This window comes from Canis lupus, chromosome 15 (assembly GCF_048164855.1).
Source record: "Canis lupus baileyi chromosome 15, mCanLup2.hap1, whole genome shotgun sequence".
In the NCBI taxonomy this organism is placed as follows: Eukaryota; Metazoa; Chordata; class Mammalia; order Carnivora; family Canidae; genus Canis; species Canis lupus.
The window spans coordinates 37,202,824-37,225,952 of NC_132852.1; the positions used below are offsets into that span (position 1 = coordinate 37,202,824).

Consider the following 23,129-nt stretch of genomic DNA (forward strand, 5'->3'; position numbering starts at 1 on the left):
ATTTCATTCTCTGTAAAAGATGAATAAAAATATATACCTCCCAAGGTTATTACAGGAACAAAATGAGATGATCTCCAAACTCTATTAGGGTGGCGACTTTGCCTTAGTCCAAGATAGTAACTGACACACGGTTCTCTTCAGTAATAAAAAATGTGAGTGAATAATGTGCATAAAATTCCTCATATGATCTGGTGAGTGGTAGATAATTAAAAACAGAGCTATCACTGATAGCCTTGTTCTGATGCAAACTTAGAATAATGTACAACCTCTTAATGAAGAACCCCTCCATGCACCTGTCAGCCATCAGCAGGACACTTCTCCACTCTCTTCTGGCTGAGGCAGTGCAAACGCATTAACTCTTTCTCATTGATCTCATTCCCTAATCTTTTCATCATCCTCCTTGAGGATCTTTCCAATTTCACACAAGATAAAAATTAAGAAGTCTGGTTACTTCTAGAAGGAAAGATTGTCCCTCCCAGAAGTTATTTATTTCCTCCGTGTCTTCCTTGCATTATTAAACACCTCTGTATTAGCCTTTCTTTACATGTTATATGTTCTCCTCCCAGACGGAAGATGGATTCGTAGAGCCACAGAGCAGTTCTGGCATATATTTGTCCATTGAATATCATGTACATAATAGATGCCAAAAAAACTAAGTGTTGAGTAATTGAATGAATGTGCCAATTTATTAAGTAAAGCCAGTTTTGCGACTGTGGACCTTAAAACTGAATGGCAGAAATGAGGCTAGACTGTGGTCTTCCAGTCTAAGGAAGAGGATACTAGAGCAACCACAGGCTTAAACTCTGAGGAGGAGCTTTTGTTTGCTGGGCCATCTGCTTATTTTTCATAGTTATCCAGATGCACATGTCACCCGTCCCTCTCTTCACCTATTTGTAAAGCAAGCCCCATGACTTTTCCATGACCTTCCAAGGAGGTTGGTTGATGAGTGAGACAGTTTACTTGAAACCTTCTCCATCCCCAGTGGAACAGGAATCTCCAAAGGAAGCGCGTCATTACTCCACTGTCATGTGAACAGGGAGCTAATGCCTGACTGCCCAACAGAGACACCCAGCAAGATTTTCTACTTTACAAGAGTTGCCACACCATTTGCTTAAGAGTGATATGAGGCAGGTAAGGAATATGAAAAAGAGAAGGAATTTCATAAGGAGCAGTACTCCCTCCTCTTCCACAAGAATGCAAAAACAACATGAATAACTGGGGGCAGTGGAGAAAAAAAACACCTTATCTTTCCAGAAACATCAAGAGCATTAGGTTGCAATAGACAGGAATTATCAAAACCTTCATGGCACTGCAGAGAAGGTTAGGGAGGAGTGGAAGCAAGGAGATTTGGGGGAAAAGCCATGAGAGGGGTTCCTCCCCAGGATATGAGGACATGATTGACAACGTCACCAATAGTGAACCAGTCTTCACAAGAATGAGATGCACCAGCCAGCCTGGGATAATGCTGAGATGTGGATCTATCCACCTTCTATGACCCCCCCGTTTTCCAGTTGGTGCTCCTCTACCTCTGCAATGGAAGCCGGCCCAACCCTTCCATTGGATGGGCCCATTCCCTCATGTTCTCTTCTCCTCCACTAAATCAGTGCTCTCAGGAATGGATTTGATAAACTGCTTCCTATTGAGTCTAAGATGATAATAAGAACTCATAAGTTACCACTCCTAAATATATGTGTTTTTCAGCTCAGATTAAAGCCCAATGTGAAAGAAATTCATCTCAATTTTGGGCTTTCAGGGAAAGTATGTGACATGATTTCCAAGTAGAACAGGATATTTGAAATCAGGGCCAACATAGGCCAGTGTGAGAAGTGTGGTCACAGCAGGAGTCAAGGGGAAATCAAGAAAAGGGGAGGCTTCTACTTGAAAGTAGAGGGCAATTTCAAGATCTCTAGAATCACACCCATGGAGCTGCAGCTGGCACTCTACTCGCCATCACAGAAACCATGCTCATGCATGCACATATGCTCACATATGTAAGCTCACACGTTTGCTCTCACATGCATGCTCACACACAGGTTCACATGCTCATTCACACATGCTCATACATGCATGCTCACACACATGCTCACATGCATGCTCACACATACATGCTCACACACCCATATGCTCACACACACGCATGCTCATACACACATGCTCAAGTACACACAGGCTCATATACACCTCACACTTCAACAGGAAGCCTCTATTCAGGGCAAGAAAAGCACCCACAGTGAGGAACCCTGAAGGGGGTGCCCACAGAGCAACCCAAGATCTCCCCAGCTTGCGGAGGGGCACAGGGAACCTCTCCAGGTGCCTGTGAAAACCTCTTTCCTTCAGACCAAGTCTTATCACAGGATGTGGCTGTTGCTAGGTAACAGTGATTCCCCCCCACACACACACACACCTCCTGACTTCCCTCCCTGGACAGGAGCATGAACATCCTGGTAAATGCCTCCAGTGTGATCTCAAAGCCCCCTTTTGGGAAGGCACACCTCTGGCCCTATCCTGGGGGCTCATGAGGGTGACAATGTGATGCTCTCTCCAGTAGCCTCTCATCCTGCACCCCCGTGGGTTATGCCCGAAGTAAACTGCATGCAACATTTCTGCTGCTTAAAGTTATCAGACTATCATCAGAGGACTAGATTTGAATTTAAGGAAAGAAGTACTGCCGGTTGGCAGTGGCAGGGAGGAGTGCAGGGGACAGGCTTGTTTTTAGTTTTTGTTAGCTATTTTAGAATTTAAAGGGAGGTTTTTCTCTTCCATGTGGCCCTTAGAGCATGAACTATCGGGGCGGTCAGCAGGGGTTGGCCAGCTGAACTCTCTGTGGACCAGCACAGCAGAAATCGTGGCCTCCAGGATTTTAAATAATCAGGGGCTGTCAGTACCAATAAACCTCAGTCTCTGAAGCCCTGAGAGGTTAAAAAAAAATCCTCCATGCAAGGTGACAAAGAGATTTAGATGAAGAATCGTCAGGGAAGAGGAAGGGGCAGCCACAGCCTTGAGGGATGTGTTGCCTTCGCCCGTCTCAGAAAGCCCCAGTGTCACCTGACTGGCAACCCCAGCCCCAAATCAGTCTTCCGTGGATGCACACGCACATGTGCACAGAAAAGATAATGTTAATGTCGCTCCTTATTTGTTTTTCTGTCTACAAAAATGCCCACTTATCAGTATTTAATGGCTCTCAGAAATAAGCTATTTTAGAACATCATCCAAGATGCAAATGAGTCGCTGAAAGCTGTCGCTCTGACCTTTCCCTGTCACCGGGTAGGTATTTCCAAATCAACAGCAGCCTTCCTGGTGGCCTCTGCTGGGATTCCCTCCTGCAGCAGAGTAGGATCAATGGCTAGCCCCTTGCTTCTGCTTCGGGGGGTGACGGGCCCCCAAACGGTCCACAGATCTAGAAGAGGAAGCTCCTGCAGCCATACTCAGACAGAACACTTTCTCCCCAAGAGGCTGCTGCCCTCAGCTTTTCTTGATGAGAAAGCCAAGTCATCCAGTGACTAGTGACAAAGGCAGGCCCACACAGAGAGCCCTCCGTCACTTGGAAGATCCAGAGACAAGAAACAGGTCAAACAAGGTCCCCCCAAAGGAGGCTCAGAAGCTCTTCAACTAGTTTAAGCAGCACTGGGAGTTAGGAAACGCGACCTTGTAGAGCCCTCCCTACTGTTTTCGACTTGCGTTGTTCTTGATGACGTCAATTCCACTTTGACAACCTGAGTTCCACCCTCAGACACTTGAAGAGTCAGGTGGTTAATATTAATCGAGTAAGAGAAGCTCACAGGAGGGCATTCTACTCCCACCCCATACTGACTGCTCCCACACCAGAGGAGGAAAAGGTGAAGGGAGTTGGTGACAGGGTGACAATTGAACTGTATTTTCTCATGTCAAAGGTTCTTTCCCTACTGGAACACACTCACATGTGTTTTCTTCTCTTTACCTGCTACCCCAGACACTACCCCTTATAGAAAACTCACACCTGTTGACAGGATTTTCATATTTCCCTATATCTGAGAATCCCCAAACAAGGCTGTCTTAGACTCTTCCATTCTCCTCATTCCCCAGAGACCCCTCTGTTTTCCTTATCCCTTCATCCATGAAATGGGATGATTTTACCTATCCTTTAGGTAGTAATAGTGATATGGTTAAGGGCATGGATTGTGAAATCCCTGGTTGTGGGAGATCTTGGGCAGCTTATCCAAATCTGTGTCTCAGTTTCCTTCACATACCATTTTTTTTTCACATACCCATTCTTAACAGTACCTACCTTATGGGGTCATTGGAAAGATTAAGAGAGGAAAGTGCCCAACTCTTAGTAAATGTCACTATCATTATAGAGGAGTTTTAAGAATCAAAAGTAACCTAGTTACAGTAAGGTACCAATGCCTTTCCAAGTGGTCTTCACCATTAATGCCTTAATCTAGGTCATCATCACTTTTGGCCTGGACTATCATAAAAGCCTTTCATCTCTCTGACTCTAGAATCCCACCTCTCCATCATGACACTCTAGGGACCCAGTCATTAATGTAATTACATCATTCCTCTGCTTAAAAACCTTTAATATCTACCTGTTGCTTATTGGATAAAGTCCAAATTTCTTGTTCTAAGAGCCTAAAAGGCTCTTTACGGCCAGACCTGCCTCTTCAACTTCATTTCCCATCACACTGTTCCTGTTTGCCTGTAACAGCCTCCTGTTTCATCCGCCAGAACCACTCTACATCATCCTTCTCCACACAACTCAATTGCCATCTTCTCTAGAAAGCCCCTCTGGCTCTGACTGAGTAACTGACCTCTACTTCCTCTAAGACTCCACTCCATGTATCCCTGTTTACACATCTGCCTTTTCGAATAGACTGAGAGTTAAAGAAAGGACAGTGTGTCAGTTATCTTTATTTTTCCCCGTGACTGGCATGATGGCTGGCACTGAGTAGATGTTCAATAAGTACCTGTGGGTGAAGAGTCTGCTCTTCCAATGACATAAACATAAGCAGGTTCAATGTCAACAATTCTAATTACTCATACAACCCCACTAGGAATATTTTTAACAAAGTAACCCCTGAGTTAGCCTGGGTATGCTTCCAGCCAAATCTCTCTACTAACAAAGTAGGATTCTGACCAGAAATCTCTGCAGCACGGGGCTATATGTAAAGCCAAACACACTCTCCTTATCCTCCTCACCCCCATTCCAGTCTCTCCAGAATCCAAAAGGAACATTTAGTTTTTAACGGGACTCACACTCTGTTGGCATACTAATTAACACCAATTAATCATTTTCATTAGGTGTGATAATGACTGGGAGAGAAAAGATTAGTTCCAACAAAACATTCTGCACCTAGATCAAGTGTCCTGGTGGCTCAGGAGATTACCCCACCTAAGGTCAAATCCTCACCAAACTATCTCTTCTCTGCTGGAGACCTGTCACTAAACCTCTGGATGATGTCAAAGAGGCAAAAATGCCCAGCTGGGGAAGCAGCCAGACATAGGGATCTGATCTAAACGATCCCTAAAAAATTAACTTGTCCTCCCAAAGCAGGAATTTTTTGCAATCCTAACAGCCCTGGTATATGATACACCCATCAAGTACAATTCCCGAGTCCCTAAGAAGACCACAAAGTACCTCATACGGTGTACCTACTCCTACGTAGTTTCCAGCCCAGGAGGACCAGTTCAAACACTCCTCAGTTGCCCACTGCCCCTTCTCACAGCCTGTCCTATCACCTGCAATGGCAACTCCAGCCTTCCAACTGCTCCAGCCAAAATCCTTGCAATCATTCTTGGTTCCTTTCCTTCTTACCTCTATCACAAGCCACTCATTAAAAATAAAATTCAAAATATACAAAGTCTCTGACCATTTTCTTATTGCCCCCTCCCTAGGACAGGCTACACAGACCATTGCTGTAACCTCTTGACTGGTCTCCACCTCCACCTTTCCCTGTCTTTGGTCTATTCTGAAGACAGCATCTAGCGTGAGTCTTAAACAATAAATCTTGATCATATCACTCTTGTGCTCAAAATCCTGCTTATCTCTGTGAGTCCTTAAAATTGGTTTACAAGGCCCTATATGATGTCCCTCCCCCCAACACTCACACTCTTCTCTGACCTCCTTCCCTTCTCTCTCCGTTTCTCAGACTATACAACAATATCGGCCTCGCTGTTGCTTGAACACATATCAGGTATGCTTCAACCTCAGGACCTTGGCCCAAGTCTTTACACATGTAACCCTCTTCAGGAGAACTATTTATAGGCTACCCTACTTAAAATTATAACCTGATGCCATTCCCCCTAGGTCAGCATTCCCAACCCCTCTCCATTTCCCTGTATTCTGCTTTCCTTTTTTAAAAAAAAACGTTTTTTTAATTTAAATTCAATTTGCCGACATATAGTATAACACCCAGTTGGGATCCCTGGGTGGCTCAGCGGTTTAGCGTCTGCCTTTGGCCCAAGGTGTGATCCAGGAGTCCCGGGATCGAGTCCCACATTGGGCTCCCTGCATGGAGCCTGCTTCTCCCTCTGCCTGTGTCTCTGCCTCTCTCTCTCTCTCTCTCTCTCTCTCTCTCTCTCTTTCTGTCTCTCATGAATAAATAAATAAAATCTTTAAAAAAAAAAAAAATCCAGTGCTCCTCCCATCAACTGCCCTCCTCAGGGCCTGTCACCCAGTTGCCCCAACCCTCTGCCCACCTCCCCTTCCTCAACACTTTGTTTGTTTCTCAGAGTTAGGAGTCTCTCATGGTTTGTCTCCCTCTCTAACTTTTTCCATTCAGTTCCCCTCCTTTCCCTTATAGTCCCTTTCACTATTTCTTATGTTCTACATATGACTGAATTTTCCTTTTTTTTTCTATGTTATCACCTTCTAACATTTTATATAATTCTACTTATGTATCATTTGTATTATTATCTGTTTTCTCCAGCTAGAACATAAACTCAGTGAGAGCAGAAGTTTTTAATTTATTCATTGATTTATCCAAGGTACAGAGAATAGTACATAGTATTCAATCAATATTAACTAGGAAATAGTAAGAGCATTTAAGAGAAGTACACAAAAGTGACTATACTCAGAGTCATCCTTTAGACTAGGGACAGGAGAGGAGAGATAGGGCAGTTTCCATGGAGGACATGACATTGGAACTGAACCTTGAAGGATGGGGTAGGATTTGAACCTGTACAGTTGAGGGGAGGCATTCTGGTACAGAGGGCCAGTTCAGATAGCGGGCCAACAGAGGGCATCTAGAGGAGAGCCAGTGTGCACACAGTGTGCAGGGAGGTGGTGGAGAACTGCGTAGAACAAAGCCACAGCCTTGCTGGCCAGAGAAAAGGCTTGCTGATGGCAGTTGCCAGGGACTCTACGAGGAGCTAGAAATGTCTTCTCCCTTCACCACTTCTGCTTTATAGAAACACAAACTAGGACTGTTCTGCAAAGCATCATCAACCCTCACAGGCTGGTGGCCAAGAGACCTCAGGTCATTCCCCTTTTCATCTCACCTGCCACATTCATACCTGTGTGGGGGCCTCTGCTCACACCACCCTCCTAGCCTGAGGCCCTAGCTTCTTCCCTCTCCTTGACTTCCTAAGACCAAACAAGCCCTAGCTCAGCCCTTCCTTGTACTTATACTTGCAGCCTTCTGTGGCCACCACCCAATGTCACCTTCTTCTGCATGTTCACTGTACCCTCTAGTACCCACTGAGGTACTAGTGGGTACCTTCTTCCTTCTTCTCCGGTCATGTGACGTACGTCTGTCTCCTCATCTACTGCAGCTTGTGGGCAGGGCCAAAGCCTTCACCTCTGTGGCCTTGACACACTCCTGAACACTCAGGAAATGTCACATTTAATGCCTATGTTTAGGTGCTCTTCAAGAAGCAGAACTGATGTGGGCCACTGTGGCATCTGTAACAGTACATCCATCACATCCAGCTGCTAAGATCAGCATCTCTTGGCATTCTCTTGAAGAAAAGAACCTCTGAGAGAGCAAGAGATACATTCTGGGCTCACCTCAAGATGATGGGGGTGGAAGGTACTGGTAAAGTAAAAGAATGGGTGTAACATATACCAGGACCTCCCAAGTGCAGTAAACTCCAGTACACACCTAGCAGTTTCCTGCTGTGTGGTTAGAATGATCCATCTGCTAAATCTAAATCTCCCAGACGTGGCTGACACCCCCAGAAAAGAATGCTCCCCACCCCCAAGCTAATGAGATGGAGCTTTCCTAAGCTTTCCCTTCATTCCCACTCCCAGGCAACATTATAAAAGTCTGCTTTACTTTTGGCATTTGTTCTCTGCACCCTTCCCAGGGCAGCGAAGCATATCTAATTTAAACACAATTTCTTAATGTTTACACTTTTGCACATGAATGACTTTTTGCTACTGGAACTTCTTTAGTGCTTGTATCTGATCAGCGGCCCAAGGCATCCCCTAATTATAACTCTTGGTCTGCCCTGACTGGCTGCAACAGGTGTCACTTCTGACATGGCTTATCTTGGTAGGAAAACCAAAGAAGCAAAGAAGGTGGTGTGGTGTCTGTATTCATAATTCAACAGAAGAAAAAAATGTCTCCCCTTGTTCCCATTTTTCTACTGGATTTTCTTTTTTTTTTAAGATTTATTTATTTATTTATTCATAGAGACAGAGAGAGAGAGAGAGAGAGAGAGAGAGAGAGAGAGAGGCAGAGACACAGGCAGAGGAAGAAGCAGGCTCCATGCAGGGAGCCCGACACAGGACTCAATCCCTGGTCTCCAGGATCACGCCCTGGGCTGAAGGCGGCGCCAAACCGCTGAGCCACCCAGGTGCCCTCTACTGGATTTTCCATCTGTACTATTCAGAATTTCAGGAGCAGGGCAGATGAAAGCACTCAGAAAAAATAATATATACCTGCTGATCCTCCATATGCTGAATGTGTTTGTGTGCTTGTCTCTGGACCTGGCCACTATATCCACCTGCAGCATCTAGGAAAGTAGCAGGACAGCCAGGAATGAAACTAAATTTTTTCTTCTCAGCCACACCAGGCTCTGTCCCTGTACTTCAGGTCTCTAGCTCTCCCTAGAATAACTCTAGATTCTTCCTGAGCAAACATATCTCACCCCCTGGCTCCCTGTCCAAGTGTCACCCATGAGAGGACACATAAAATCTCTTGTCCAGGCAGGTACCCTCAGTACAAAGGCATCCGTGAGTCAAAGTCTTGCCTCTGCCCTATACCATCCCCTTGGGTGTGATGACTATGGGTATAAGGACATGAAACACTGAGCATGAGACCAAGGAGCATGTAAATTTGGTTCACACAAGGGAACAGGTTAAAAAGAAATAGCTAATGAGCATGTGTCTGAAAAGTATTAAGCACAATACAGCATATTGGTGCTCGCAGCCCATTAGAAAGAAATGAATGAGCATGTGTCTGAAAAGTATTAACTACAGTAATAGCACATCGGTGCTTGCAGCCCTCCACTGACAGTAAAAATACTAGCTATTACCTATGGGATTTCTGAGTTAAGAAGAACAATGGGGAAACAGGTGCTCTGTGTGTGTTATATGGTGTCTTCACCGGGTGTAGAGGAGGGTATGAGAAGTGGCAGTCAGGGCTTGGGCCCCAGAAGACAGCTAGGCTGGGAGCTAAATATAGATGAGCTCTTCTCTGTCCTGTCTGCTCCCCACTCCCCTCAATGGTGCCAAGCCTGCCCACAGTACTCAAGGGCACCCAACTGGAAAAGGACAGGACCTCCCCCAAGACATTCCTTATAGGATCCCACTGGTCAGGCTGCAGGAAGGCCAAGATGTGAGGGAGAAAGAGAAGAGAAAATGTCACATCCTTCAAGATGGCTACTAAGCCACTAGATCAAGGCTGGTGACCAGCTGTCCTCCCTTTCATACCCCAGAAGAGGAAATGGGTTTGGCTACAGTAGTAGGTAGATTGGGTAAGTAAAGTTAAATTTGAAAATAATATGAGAAGTGGAAACCCATTCCTCAGTGAGGGAAGAGGGGAAGAACTATTATCAGTCTTGGATGGTTTAAGGAAAGTTGTTCCCAGATGTACAAGTATAACCTAAAAGATTATTGTTGTGGGTTGAATTGTGTCTCCTCCTCCAGAAAATTTATATTTGAACTTCTAATGCACAGCTCCTCAGAGCCTGACCTTATTTAGAGACAGGGTCTTCACAGAGGTAATCAAGCTAAAGTGAGGTCATCAGGGTAGGCTCTAATCCAGCACGACTGGTACCTTTATAAAAAAGGGGGAGATTTGGACACAGTGATGAACATGTAGTGGAAAGACAAGTTGAAGAGACACAGGGAAAACGATGGTCATCTACCAGCCAAGGAGAGCAACCTAGAACAGTTCCTTCCCTCAATCCCTGAGGAAGTACCCAGAGGACTTCCAGCCTTTCCACCTGTGAGACACGAAATTTCTGTTGCTTAAGCCACTCAGTCTATGGTACTTTGTTCCCATAATCCTAGCAAACTAAAACAACCATTAGAGACTCTTTCTACAACTATTAAAAATCCCCAGGAATTTATAAAAAGAATCTTTTCATCTTTTACGCCCAGGAAGCCTGGTAGGATTAGTTACTAATAGAGCTGTCCTCTCACTGGACTGGGAGTTTTGGTGACAGGGAGTAATTTAATTGAGTACTCTGCCTGGAAATCATAGAGACTTGGGAAAGTCATTTTGTTTTCTGTTGTTGCTGAAAGCTCTTTAACTCCTTTTTACCTAATTCCTAAAAAACAAAAGAAACAGAATACATGTGTGTTTGAACACATTCAGGGTTTTTACTTATGTCTAAATATAACTGTGTGTGTGTGTGTGTGCGCGCGCGCATGCGCCTATGGAGAAAGAGAGAGAGAGAGAGAGATTTTTCTCCCAAGACTTTCAGTGGGTGGCAGGAAAAAAAATCGGCATCATGCCGGCATTATAGCTGATGTTTGGTACTATTTATAGAGCCGGCCATGGCCATGTCAGATCTTTAAAAGAAGAAAACATCTGGGTGCATTCCAAAGCAGAGAGGAAAAACCTAAGTCACAACATATTATGCAGCAGAAGGCTGCAGCTTTACAAAAGTTACAATTACATTTGCTAAACATAATCCTATACCTCAGAGGATCTTCGGGAACCTTATTCTGGTGCTCAGTGTAATGAAAAAAATTACACAATAGTCATTGTATTCTCAAGTTTAAAAAAGCTCCCAGGTGAACGAGTGGTTTCCAGAGGGCAGAGAACACACACTGCCTCAGCGACGGGCCGCCAAGTGGCCAGTGGCCACCAGCAGGCAATGAAGAGAAGCAGCCTCATTGAACTCAAGTCAGCAGCTGCGCTGACGTTCCCAGCAGGGCCAAAGTTAGAGCCAAAAACATCCCTTCACGCCCCTCACTGGAAGGCGGGTGGCACCCCCTCCCTGCCCCAACTCGCAGAGATGTCATAAGGATGAATTAAAGAAAAATATTTAAACTTATATAACATTCGGGACATCTGCACTAAGAGAAAAAAAAAATCACTATTTCTACAATATTTTGCAGACCTAAAGCGACAGTGTCCTACTTTAAGCAAAACCAATATATTAAAAAAAAAAAAATCCAGATTTTGAAAGATATATATCAGAACTAAATTGTCCAATGCATAGGAGAGAGTAAATTCCATAGAAGTTGAGGTCTCTGCTTTACTCACCAGGGAATACCCAGCACCTAACCCCAGTCTTGACACATTACATATCCTCAAAAGGTATTTGTTGAATAAAAGAATTATTTCTATTAAACAGTCCGTTCCATCAGTACACTTAATGAATTATAAAATTTGCAAACATTCTGTTCAGATGCTCCATCCTTCAACATGCGGGAAGATATAGGTACCATAGGGGAGACGGCCCTCTAACATGGCCCAGACTTGGGGACCACTGTGTCCTGTGAGACGCCTCTGCCCTGGACCCGCTGCCGCTGCCAAGTGTTTTCCTACATTCGTCCCTGGCATCTTCGGCCCCCGTGTTCTAGAAGCATTATGTGGGCAGGGCTGCTGTTTGAAGATCCTTCTTCCTAGTTTCCCAGCGACAACCATAAGGAAAGAGGGCAGCAGGTTCCAGTCTGGCTATGGCTTTGGGAGTGACTAGATATGTGGGTTGTCACCATCTGTGGCTCCCAGGAAGCTAATGGATTTCAGGGCTGAGAGCAAACCAGGGCAGGCTATCCCCTCTGCTTAGTGCTCTCTTCACAACATACCTGCATCTGCTTCCACTTTTCTAAATGTTTGTTTTTAGCTACAAAACACCTGGTGCTTCTGCACTGGGGAAGGGGAAGAGAAGGATCCCTACACAGCCTCTTAGCAAGCTTCCAAGGATCCACAACAGGCCTGATCCCCAGAGAAATACTTCCCGGAGACAGCAAACACCTAATCCACTCAGGCTACTGGATATCTTTCCATCATTTTTTATTACTTTTACTATAAAAAATTAATAAAAGCTCACTGTGAGATATTTAGAGCTGCAGAAGAAAATATAAAAAGGAAAACAGAAATCATCCATAATCTGGTGAGAATTTCTGTTAGCATCTCGGGGTACTGTATTTCATCAGGCAGTTTAGAAGATATTTAACCTACAGCTTAATGGACATGGCACTAACATTCTTCAAATATTTTTATTTTATTTGGCTGCCTACTACTCCACTGTATGGATGTACCATAGTTTCTTTAACTAGTTCCCTGCTGTGGGGGAAAAGTTGATTCCAGTGTTTCAGAAAAGTTAAGAGCACCACAGTGTACACTTTTATAGACACAAGCTTCCTTGCATCTCTGATCGTTTCCTTAGGATAGAATCTTAGAAGTAGATCTAAAGTACAGAACTCCCCAAAATCATGCTTACCAGAAAGGTTGCACCAATTACAGTTCTAATAATAGGACTTTATACCATTCTATCATATCTCCATGACACTGAGCAATGTCATTTTTAACCTTCAGTAATTTTATAGCTGGAAAAATGGCATCTCATTTCCATTTTAATTAGCACTTCTATTATTGTTATTATTGGCACTGTTATCAGTGGTAAGAGCTCAACCGGACTTTACGTCACTGCCACATGGCATCCTGGCAAGGCAGGCCCTCTCCTCCTCCTGCCACAGAGAGAAAAACTGAGGCCCAACTGAATGATCCTTCACAAGGTCAAACAGCTAAATTTTGGAGCCAGGACCAGAGCCTGACTCCAGAACCCCATCTGCCTAACCATTCTACTCTACTGATTAGTCATAGAATCAAACATTTTTCTGTGTCTGTAGCCACTGTATTTCTCTTTCTCTGAACTCTAGTGAATTTATTTTTCTGTGTAGAAAAACAGCCTTCAGCATTTTGGATGTTTTGACACTATAAGCTTGTGCCAAGATTCACACATCACCCCCAACCTCTCCTTCCTCAGCCCAACCCAGCCACCTACCCATCTCCCCACACGTCAAGTGTGACACATCAAGTGTCTCCTCTCTACGTTGCAAAAAAGTTTAAACTGGCTTCACCTAAGCCCTCTAGAGATTACTCAGAATGCCCTGGAATTTAACTAAACCTAGACTGAGAAATATACATTCACAGTCAAAAAAGTGATCCTCAATATCAACCGCATGGAACCAGATGGCATGCAAGGGTTTGAAAACACAGCCCTCACAGGGGCGCATCCTATCAGAGCATCCATTCCTTTCCTTGTAGGAGGCAGAGCAAGAAGTGTTCTCCCTATGCAGAGACAGGAATATCTGCTGACAGAGAGCTCCCATGTCAGAGACACCCGCCTACCCTGCAAACAGCCCCGCTCGGACAGCTGAAAGGGAGCTGGCTAAGGGGGCTCCCCTCCTTGGGAACCACCTAGTTACCTGCTTGCCTGGAATTCATGCTGCAGGAAAGTTCTGCAGGGTCATATACCAGCCTTTCGCCTGCCTCGGAGCTCACTCCGCAACTTGCAGCCATCATTTGCTTGATTCAGCTCAGGTTAGGGAGATGGATAGGATTTTCCCACAAATCACTTGATTAGTGTGAGAAATCTATGCTCCTGCTGTTCTAAGCATTGCAGGGATTTTAGGTTCCCTTTAAATCTCTCTGAATAGTATGGTTCTTGCAGCTTTCAGAGTTTGTTTCCCAAGATTTCTTTTTTGAAGGCATGGCACTATTTGGCAATCCTATATTGTTCCTCCCTGGTACCTTGACCAGCAATATTTCGGAAGAAGCTCCTGAGCTCTGAAATTCAGAAACGGTATTCCAACCTTTTTACTAATCACTCTAAGATGGCTACTGCCACAGAACCACATGGAATCCATGACCTGGCTCCTGCCCACCCTAGCCCATGAGCCTGACCCATCCTGGCCCATCCTTAGAAGAGAAGCCACCCTTCCACTCGCACCGTTGTCACCCTGTATTCCTACAGATTCTTGCACACTTGCTATGTTATAGGCACTACGCTGGATACTTTTTAGCCAGTACTCCACTTAATCCCTACAACAAATCTATGAGATGGGTATCACCAGGTATTTGAGAGCTGGGGAAACAAAGGTTTGGAGCAGCCACATGGACTCTCTGAGCCAGGCCTGTGGAGATAACTTGGGTTTGGATAAACTCCGGGTCCTTACACCTCTGCACTTCCATTTTCTCTGCTTCATCTCAGAAAGACCACCGGAAATAAGATTTGGAGAAAAGTTGGATGTGTCCTCCTGCCTGGTAGCCCCGAAACACAAACTCCTTACTGCCGTTATCGCTCCCACAAACAACCTCGTTCCCTAAGTGAGCACAGGGTTTGGGACCCCTGCCATCCAAGAAGAAGAGCATCCTCTCCAAAGCACGGAGGGGCCTGGTATAGTCACATATCCTATACACACGGGTTTTGTGCAAGGTCACGTCCCTCCTGGGGCCGCATTGATGGTGCATCGCAGACCCAGCGCAGTCTCCAAGGTCAGCATCTGCTCAGCTTCTCTGCTGCATCTCTCATCATGCATTGTTCTCTTTCCTAAAGCCACCAAATCAGTGTCCTTCTACCAATCCCACTTGTTCCCTGGCCCATTTTGCTTGCTTTCTCCCTACAGGCCTCTAACTACAGCTAAGGAGGTGTTCTACTTCTTCCCAGTCTATATGAACAGGTCCCTCTTCCCAAACTGTAAGGACTTCTCCAGGAGGCGGCCTCTCCATCTTTCCTCCCTTTGTCCTCGGGCATCAGAGAGGAAGACACCAGAGGGTTTGGCCCCCACTTTATGGGTTTCACCCCACATTCAGATCAAGGACCTTGGGTAGGTCCCTTCTCTCTCCAGGACAATATTAGGTAAAAATCAGGGAGAGGAATCTTCCTCCCATTCCCTCCTCTCTCCTGCCTCAGAAAAGATGTAAAAAAAATAAGTAAGGAGTCTCAAATAAAAAAAAGCTTTAGGAGAAGAAAGAGAAAAATGCAGTGGGCCTTCCCTAACTGGCCCAACCCCAGGCCAGTAGTCTCTCTCACCTAGCACAACTGTCTGATCTCAGAGGAGTGATTGTAATTCCAGTGAGCAAGTCCATTTCCTCAAAATACAATCGTACCAAAAAAAAAAAAAAAAGTAACTATGCATAGTGATGGATTTAACTAGACTTACTGTGGTGATCATGTTGCAGTATATTCATATATCAAATCATTATGTTGTACACCTGAAACTAATACAATGTTATATGTCACTTATACCTCAATTAACAAAAAAAATACAGCCACAAGAGCCACCTGGGTAGGCAGCTCCAGGCCTGAGGGAATCTGAGACTATTTTTTGAGGACTTTGAATCCACACCCTCATCTTGGCCTTATTAATTCAGTCATAATTCTTCAGAATTTACAGGGGCCCTATTACAGTGGGAAGCTCAAGTGGTAGCATCGGCACAAACCTTTTAATTTTGATTTAGAAACTCAGACCCTCTGTCCTTATCTCCCGATCCCCTCCTCCTGTGCTCAGGGGGCATCTGTCTCCACAGCCCTTGCCCAAGGTCCCCTCCCCACATCGGAGCTCTTGATCTTCCTTCCCAGTCATTGAGAAAATGAAGCAACAGGAGAGAGTCCCCACTCTGGCCGCCACCCGTCCCACAACACCCCTACCCACCCACCCAGCCAACTGCCTTGTGACCATGGCTGCCCTTCCCTCCCCTGGCTGTCCACACCGCCAGCCGAGCCACCCCTACCTCATTCTGGATCCGAGCCTCTCCCTCCCTCCCTCCTTCCAGACCAGGGCTGCGACAGTCCTCACCTGCTTCTCCTACATCACCTTTGTGCTCTTGACTGGACTGTTTCCACCGTACACACACATCCCGGGATTTTCCCCATTTCAAGCACACACACCCCACTCCTCCATAGATTGTTTACACGAGCTATCTCCAACACCTCTCCACCAACCCCTCCAAGGCCCTCACCTCACACACCAGCAGCTCGCTGGCGGCCTTCCTGTTAATGTCTGGTTCTCAATCCACACCTTCGTCACAGGCCAGCACTATGTGATCTGCTGATCACACCCTCCTTGACGATGCTTCACTTAGTTTCTGAGGCAACCTTATCTCAGGGGCCGCTCCTCAGTCTCCTTTGCTGGTTCATCTTCACATCTTAGAACAAAGGCCAGCAAACAAGGCCCACTGGCCAGCTGCCTGATTCTGTAAAGAAAGTTTTACTGAACCCAGCCACACTCGAACATTTACATGTTGTCTCTGGCTGCTTTTGTGAGGAAAGTTTAAAATGTTTACTATCTGGCTTTTCAACAAAAATTCACCAATTCCTCTTCTAGATCTACAAGTCCTGGGGTTGCCAGAATTCAGTCTTTGTACCTCCTCTCTCTACTCACTCTTGAGGTTACCTCATCTGACCCCATACTTTAAATAGTATCAATACACTCACAGCTCCCAAGATTTTTCTCTAGCATAAACGTCTTCTCAACGTCATCTCTGAACTCTAGACTTATAACCCAATTGACTAGCAGGCATTTCATGTAGATGTCTAATATCTCCCCAAACAAAATTCTCACCTCCTGTTTCCTCCAATTTATTCCTTCCCCAGACTTTTCTATCTCATGCCAAAAGCCTTGGAATTCATCTTTGAACCCTCTTTCTCTCAAACCCTACATTCAATCTATCATGAAATCCCACTGGTTCTACCTTTAAAATATATCCAAAATCTGACTGTCCCACACCCCCCACTGTTAACACTAATCCAAGCCACCACCACCCCCAGCCCCCTCCACCAGGATCATTGCCTTCATATGACTCTCCTGCATGCCCTCAGGGTATGCAACATATGGCCTGAGTGACCTGTTTAAATCATACACCCTGTTACCTCTTTACTAAAAACTTACCAAGGATTTGATGAAGCCCCCCTTGGCCTCATGGCTACATCTGACACCACAAATGTCTCCAGCTTCAGGGCCTCTCCTGGCCTGGACTGCCCTTACCCCAAACATCCGCATGGTTCACCCTCCACAGCCCTGGGTCTCTGCTCCAGCGTTACTCTCTCACTGAGACCCTGCTGGACACACCCTCTCCACACACTCTCCCCCACTGCCTTGCTCTGCTTTGTTTTTCCCCATTTCACATATTGGCCTTCCTACATATTGATTGATTTGTTTGCCATCTGTCTCCCCTCACTGGAATATCATCTCTGGAAGGATGGGGACTGGGTCAGTTTTGTCCACTACTGCATCCTAAAATCTTAGAACTGTGATGATCAATTATCAATACTTTGAGCAATGAATAAATGAACACATAACATTTCAAAAACTCACATCCCTATTCAGAAAACTGAAGGATGAGGGAGAGAAGCCCATCACTTCCATCATGATGAAATCAAAGAGCAGGGCCACCCTCAAGCTCTCCCAGCCCTATAGCCTATAGCATCCCTCACCAACCTGTCCCAGGGAATGGACAAGTAACCTGGTCCCCAGCGACAAGGGGCCTGCCCACCAGCTACTCCCCATACCTGTCTGCAGAGCCTCCTGCAGGACGTTAGGAGGCAGGATGGAGAATTAGACAAGGGGCTGCTCTGCAGACAGAGGGAGCCCCATTCCTACTCTCCTGTAGCACCCCCTACCTCAGTCAGCAGGCGGGAACCTGGAAAGGGGGAGCCACAGGGCATGGCACAGGGACAGCACCAGGCTGCAATCCGCCACTCACCAGGTGTGTTACCCATACCATAGCCTCAGGTTCCTTGGTAAAATGAGGCTGACAACCAAATGTTTAGAAATTTGAAAATAAAGGTAGTCTCAGACTCTTTCTCCTCTTCTTTTTTGTGCCTCATCACACTTAAAAAAAAAAAATCTACAATTTAGAAAGAGGTTATGCCTCTGCTTTTTCAGTGTGCTAGTGAACATCCCTCTTGAGTTCCCTACCTACTCCCCATTCTACTCTCTTTTTCTTTCTTTTCCTTTTGGCTCATAACTTTTCCTTCCTCTCCTCACATTCTGAAGACCCTAAGTTCCAGGCAGGCAGGGGAGGACTGGCATCCCAACACCCCCTCCTGTCTTCTGGGACCCTACAGGGCAACGTCGCTTTCTGCAGGAGCAAAGCCAAGACAGGCAGCAAGAAGGGGGGACTCTGGGGATCCCTGGGTGGCTCAGCGGTTTAGCACTGCCTTCGGCCCAGGGCCTGATCTTAGAGTCCCGGGATCGAGTCCCATGTCAGGCTCCCTGCAGGGAGCCTGCTTCTCCCTCTGCCTGTGTCTCTGCCTCTCTCTCTCTCTGTGTGTGTCTCTCATGAATAAATAAATAAAATCTTAAAAAAAAAAAAAAAAAGGAGGGACTCCTCAGGAGAACCCCAACCCATTCCCTCACCCCTCCCAGCAGCATGGCCCGAGCTCATTACACAGGAGTGAGAGATTCTGAAATCAAAGCAAAGCCTGGCGTAGGGGACATGCAAGGCACCTCTCCCATCAGTTCCTGACCGACCACAGGACCCCTCTGTGGCCCCCAGTATTGCGTGCTAGCTCTTGGCTCTGGATAGCCACTCACACCAAGAAGATCCTTCCTCTATCCAAATCAGCCTCATCCTTCACAGCTTAGGACCCCATGCCTCCAGAGCCTTCTGTGACCAGATTCTCTCTCACTGGCATCCACTTTTTTCAACACTTCCTGGATTCAGCCTCACAGCAGGAATCAGCTGAATGCACCCGTGTTCCAGACATCACCTCAATGTGTGCTAGTGTCAACTAACTCATCAAGAACCTGCCAGGGCCACACAGGTGCTTGCCCCACCCTGCTGCAGCCAGGACATGTGGCCACCAAGAAGCCCCTGTTGATTACAAGGTAGGGTGGTGTCTGTGGGCAGAAAATCTGGTTTGTTCCATGCTGGCTCTTCTGCCTACTGCCCATACGACCTGAGGCAAGGGGATTTGCCTTTCCGAGTATCACTTTCCTCCTGTGCACAATGGGGATAAAGATGCCTGCCCCATCCACCTCTGAGGCTTGCAAATACAAAACACCATACACATGTGCATTAGTATTAAAATAAACAGAGCAGCAAATCAGCCACGCGGCCCACATCACTCCTCATCCAGGCCGACTTTCCAGCAGGCCTCTCCACTTTTCCCGGTGAAGCCTGTGAAAGCCCAAGGATGTGCCCCTCAGAGCGGCCACCTGCCCCGCTGAAGGAAAGTGCCTCGGAGCCCCCACATAAGCCTGGACACACCACGGAGCCAGCCAGCTGTGACTTGCACAGAAGGCGAGACTCTCAGGCTACCCGGAGTCTATGCAACAAAGGAAAGCACCATGGGAAGCAAAAGCACTCTGGAAAACCAGCCACAAATGAGGCACTATGTCAGGAAGCAAAACCAGGAGGGCACCGCTGGAGACCCTCTGCACCCAAAGTCGCTCCTCTAAATATGACAGCTGTCGGGAGCTGTCGGTGCATTCCCTCAACCTTAATTAATAAGTGAATTAAGCATAAGGCATGGCTTCTGGGAAGGTAGCTCCACACCTTCCTGCTGGAAACCTGCCAGCTGTCCTCACTAGCACCAGAAGCTCTGGGGATCCCTGGGTGGCTCAGCGGTTTAGCCCCTGCCTTCGGCCCAGGGGATGATCCCAGAGTCCCGGGATCTAGTCCCACGTCAGGCTCCCTGCATGGAGCCTGCTTCTCCCTCTGCCTGTGTCTCTGCTTGCTCCCTTTCTCTCTCTCTCTCTCTCTCTCTCTCTCTCTCATGAATAAATAAATAAATAAATAAATAAATAAATAAATAAATAAAATAAAACCTTAAAAAAAAAAAAAAAAGCAGCTCTACACAACAGCCCACTTTAGGCTCTGATGCCCACGTTCCTTGTCCCCGATCTCTGCCACTCACTAGATCTGTGACCCTGACCCTGACCAAGTCAGAGCCTCTCTGAGCTTCAACCTCTCCACTTAGGGCATCTGCAGGTGTGTGTGAAGCACGTAAATGCACCATCTAAAGGCTAAGTAAGGTCTGAACACCATAAGGGACAAGGCTGGGGATGTGTGTGGAAGGGAGAGGGGGGAGGAGGAGGGAGCAAGGTCGTCACTGCCAGTGGTCACCATTCCTGGCACAGATATCCTGCACCTGCAAACTCTCCAGCCAACTTTGAGCAGGGTAGCCCATGCTGCACTTCCTGGGGTGCACCTGGCTGACCTCACCCAATGCACCTAGGCAGCTGCCTCATGAAGTTTAAGGAGCCCCACAGTGCCTGACACGTCGCTACATGTATAGTCCCTGCTCACATTTATGGTTTGAATAACCGATTTAAAGAGCATGTTTTTCTGATGTGTAAACAATACATTCGCTGTAAAATTTTAATAAAAGAATCAGGTGTTTCCTAAAACAAGAGATAACCACCATTATCACTCTGCTTTATCATATTCCGTTCTATTTTTCATGACCGTATGCATTTTTTTTATAAAATTGTATTTCTACTCTATTTACTTTTAAACCTTTATGCACTTAATATATGTTATTAGCAATTTCTCATATTCTTATATATTATAAATGTACTTTTAATAGCTTCCCTGCTTTCCATTTGATGGATGAGCCATATTAGATTTAATTAATCCCCCCATACAATGTTTTGTTATAATGAATAATGCTGAAAGGAATATCCTTGATTAGAACTATTTTGCACAGCTCTGATTATTTCCGTAGGATAAATTCCTAGAAGAGGAATTGCTTGCTGGTTTAGAGGGTATATTTTTGAGACATGTCTCTCGTGTTTGCAAATGATCTTCCCACCAGCTAAGTCTGCAAATGTCCGCATCCCGGCATTCATATCAACACAGGGTGTATCGTTTTCATTTTTGCTCATCTGGTAGGTGGATAATGATATCTTGTTTCTAATGCAATGTTCTAATTATTACAGAGGTTGTGTGCTTGTATACCTTTTTCTGGACATTTGCATGCTTTTTCTCTTTGTTTGAACTATCTATTCACATCCTCTGCCTACTTTTCCATCAGGAGACAGACTGATTTTTTTTAATACTCCATGGGGAAGAGAATTAGTTCATAGCCATCTTTGCTGACCCTGTCCTCGTGTTTAACAATCGCTCCATTAAGGCATTAATGCTAATGTCTAGCTTATATCCTTTTCCTGTGACTGAAACCCATTTGCCCCCATCCTGTCTTCAGTGGGGGGCACTGCTCTCTGTCTCTCATCCACCGGTATGACCTTTCCTTGTCACCTGTCAGCTTCTCCAGAAGATGAAAAATTCCTCCTCATTTTTGCCCAATTGAGGATAACTTAGGAAGTCAAAGCATCACCCTTCGGTGCTGTCTCCTCCCCTTCCATTGCCAGGGTCTTCTTCAGGCCCTCATCACTGCTCACCTGGATGGCAGCAAATTACTTCAGGACCAGCCTCCATATCCCAGGCTGGCCCCCCCAGACCTCAATGCCACCCACCATTCCACCACCACTCGTTTGTCCTAAATGCAAATGGGACTGCCTTTTCCTACCTAAAACCCTTCTGCTCCTCCATTCGGCCAGCTGGTCCTTCCCTACCTGGGTACACTCCCACTCCCTCTCTCTCCTGCACCCCCCAAAAGCATACCTCATGTGCTCAGACGCAGCAACACCCAAGTATTACTCGTAGTGCTCTGACACACTGCACTGCTTCAAGCTTCTGAGGCCTGCCAGGGTGGCTGCCCTCCTTCTTGCCCCTCCCCATCCACCTGGGCGGGGAGAGGGGGTGGATCTTATTTAGTTCTCAGGTCTCTGTCAGGGGCTGCTCTCTCCAAGAGGCCCCCTCTGGCCATACTAAGCAAGAGGAACTGTGTGTGCCCTGCATTCTAGGATGTACGACCACCGTGCCCACCACACCTGACTGTGTCCTAGCGCGGTCTGTGCCGCTGAAGTCCCAGGCAGGCGTGTGAAGCCAGCTGAGTGTCCTGCTGCATGGAGAGGAACAGTGGCAGCAGGGTTGACACGAGGCTGCCCCAGGTGAGCTTGCCCATCTGTTTCCTCGAGGTCCTCTCTAGGGACCTGGGCTCTTTCACCTTCCAGGACAGGCTCAGCAGTCCTTTCTGTCCTTTCCTGGGCTGCGCCCCCCCTCAGTTTACCCAAACCCCTCCACCCTCCTAGCCTGTCTCACAATCCAGGCAGCCCAGCCCCCTGTGCCCACGGGGTGCTCTTCCCCTGGGCTCCTCAGATACCCACCCACCTGGCTGCCCCAGGAGCCGACACTCTTCCCTAGACAGGGTCCGGCTGGACAGGGACCCCACCTGTCCCGTTTCCGATGGACTCCCCAGAGCCGCCCTCAGCACTGGGCACAGAGACGGGGTACTGGGCAGCCCCTGCCAACCTCGAGCTAGCCCCGCAGAGGGACTGCCCTGGCGCTTTCCCTTTCACTCAGCGACTACACACATGCGCTTCATTAGGAATTTATCGGGTGGTGCTCAACTCACCAACTCATCTTGCTCCTTACCTGGCTCAAACCCCTGCAAGGCAAAGCCGGCACAGCCTCTGCCTCATTCTCAAGAGTGTGAGGGAGTTTTCATCCCAGGGCTGCCAGTCAGACAGCAGCACCCCACTGCTCCCCTGGCCCCCCAGGGAGCCAGCCTCCAGGACCCAAGATAGCCCAGCCCCTGGCCGCAGTGTGCACCTTCCTGGGGCCTCCCCGAAGGCTCCCCACCACCCACAGGGCTCCAAGCACGCCCAGGAGATGCGTCTGCCCGGTAACAGAATCAAGTCTGGCTGAAAGGAATGTGGCATTACAGCCCCACAT

The 23,129-nt window shown here is 46.7% G+C and overlaps 1 protein-coding gene across 9 annotated transcripts in view; it reads right to left on the reverse strand.

The window, feature by feature from the left end:
- ZMAT4 (zinc finger matrin-type 4) overlaps positions 1-23,129 on the reverse strand; it is a 339,499-nt gene that overhangs the window by 310,821 nt on the left and 5,549 nt on the right. The window contains exons 1-2 of one of the 9 annotated variants that reach the window (XM_072776593.1): positions 22,830-23,103; positions 16,347-16,580 (exon numbers count right to left, since the gene is read on the reverse strand). The exons of 3 other annotated variants lie outside the window; for them this stretch is intronic. Coding sequence is in view for 4 of the 6 variants with exons in the window: in XM_072776586.1 (XP_072632687.1) it covers positions 7,695-7,717 (23 nt within the window). In the remaining 2 variants the exon portion in view is untranslated. Of the gene's footprint in view, positions 1-7,694; positions 7,904-16,346; positions 16,581-21,956; positions 22,054-22,829; positions 23,104-23,129 lie in introns of those variants that run through there. 5 more of the 9 variants (XM_072776590.1, XM_072776587.1, XM_072776586.1 and 2 more) reach the window with 5 other exon arrangements.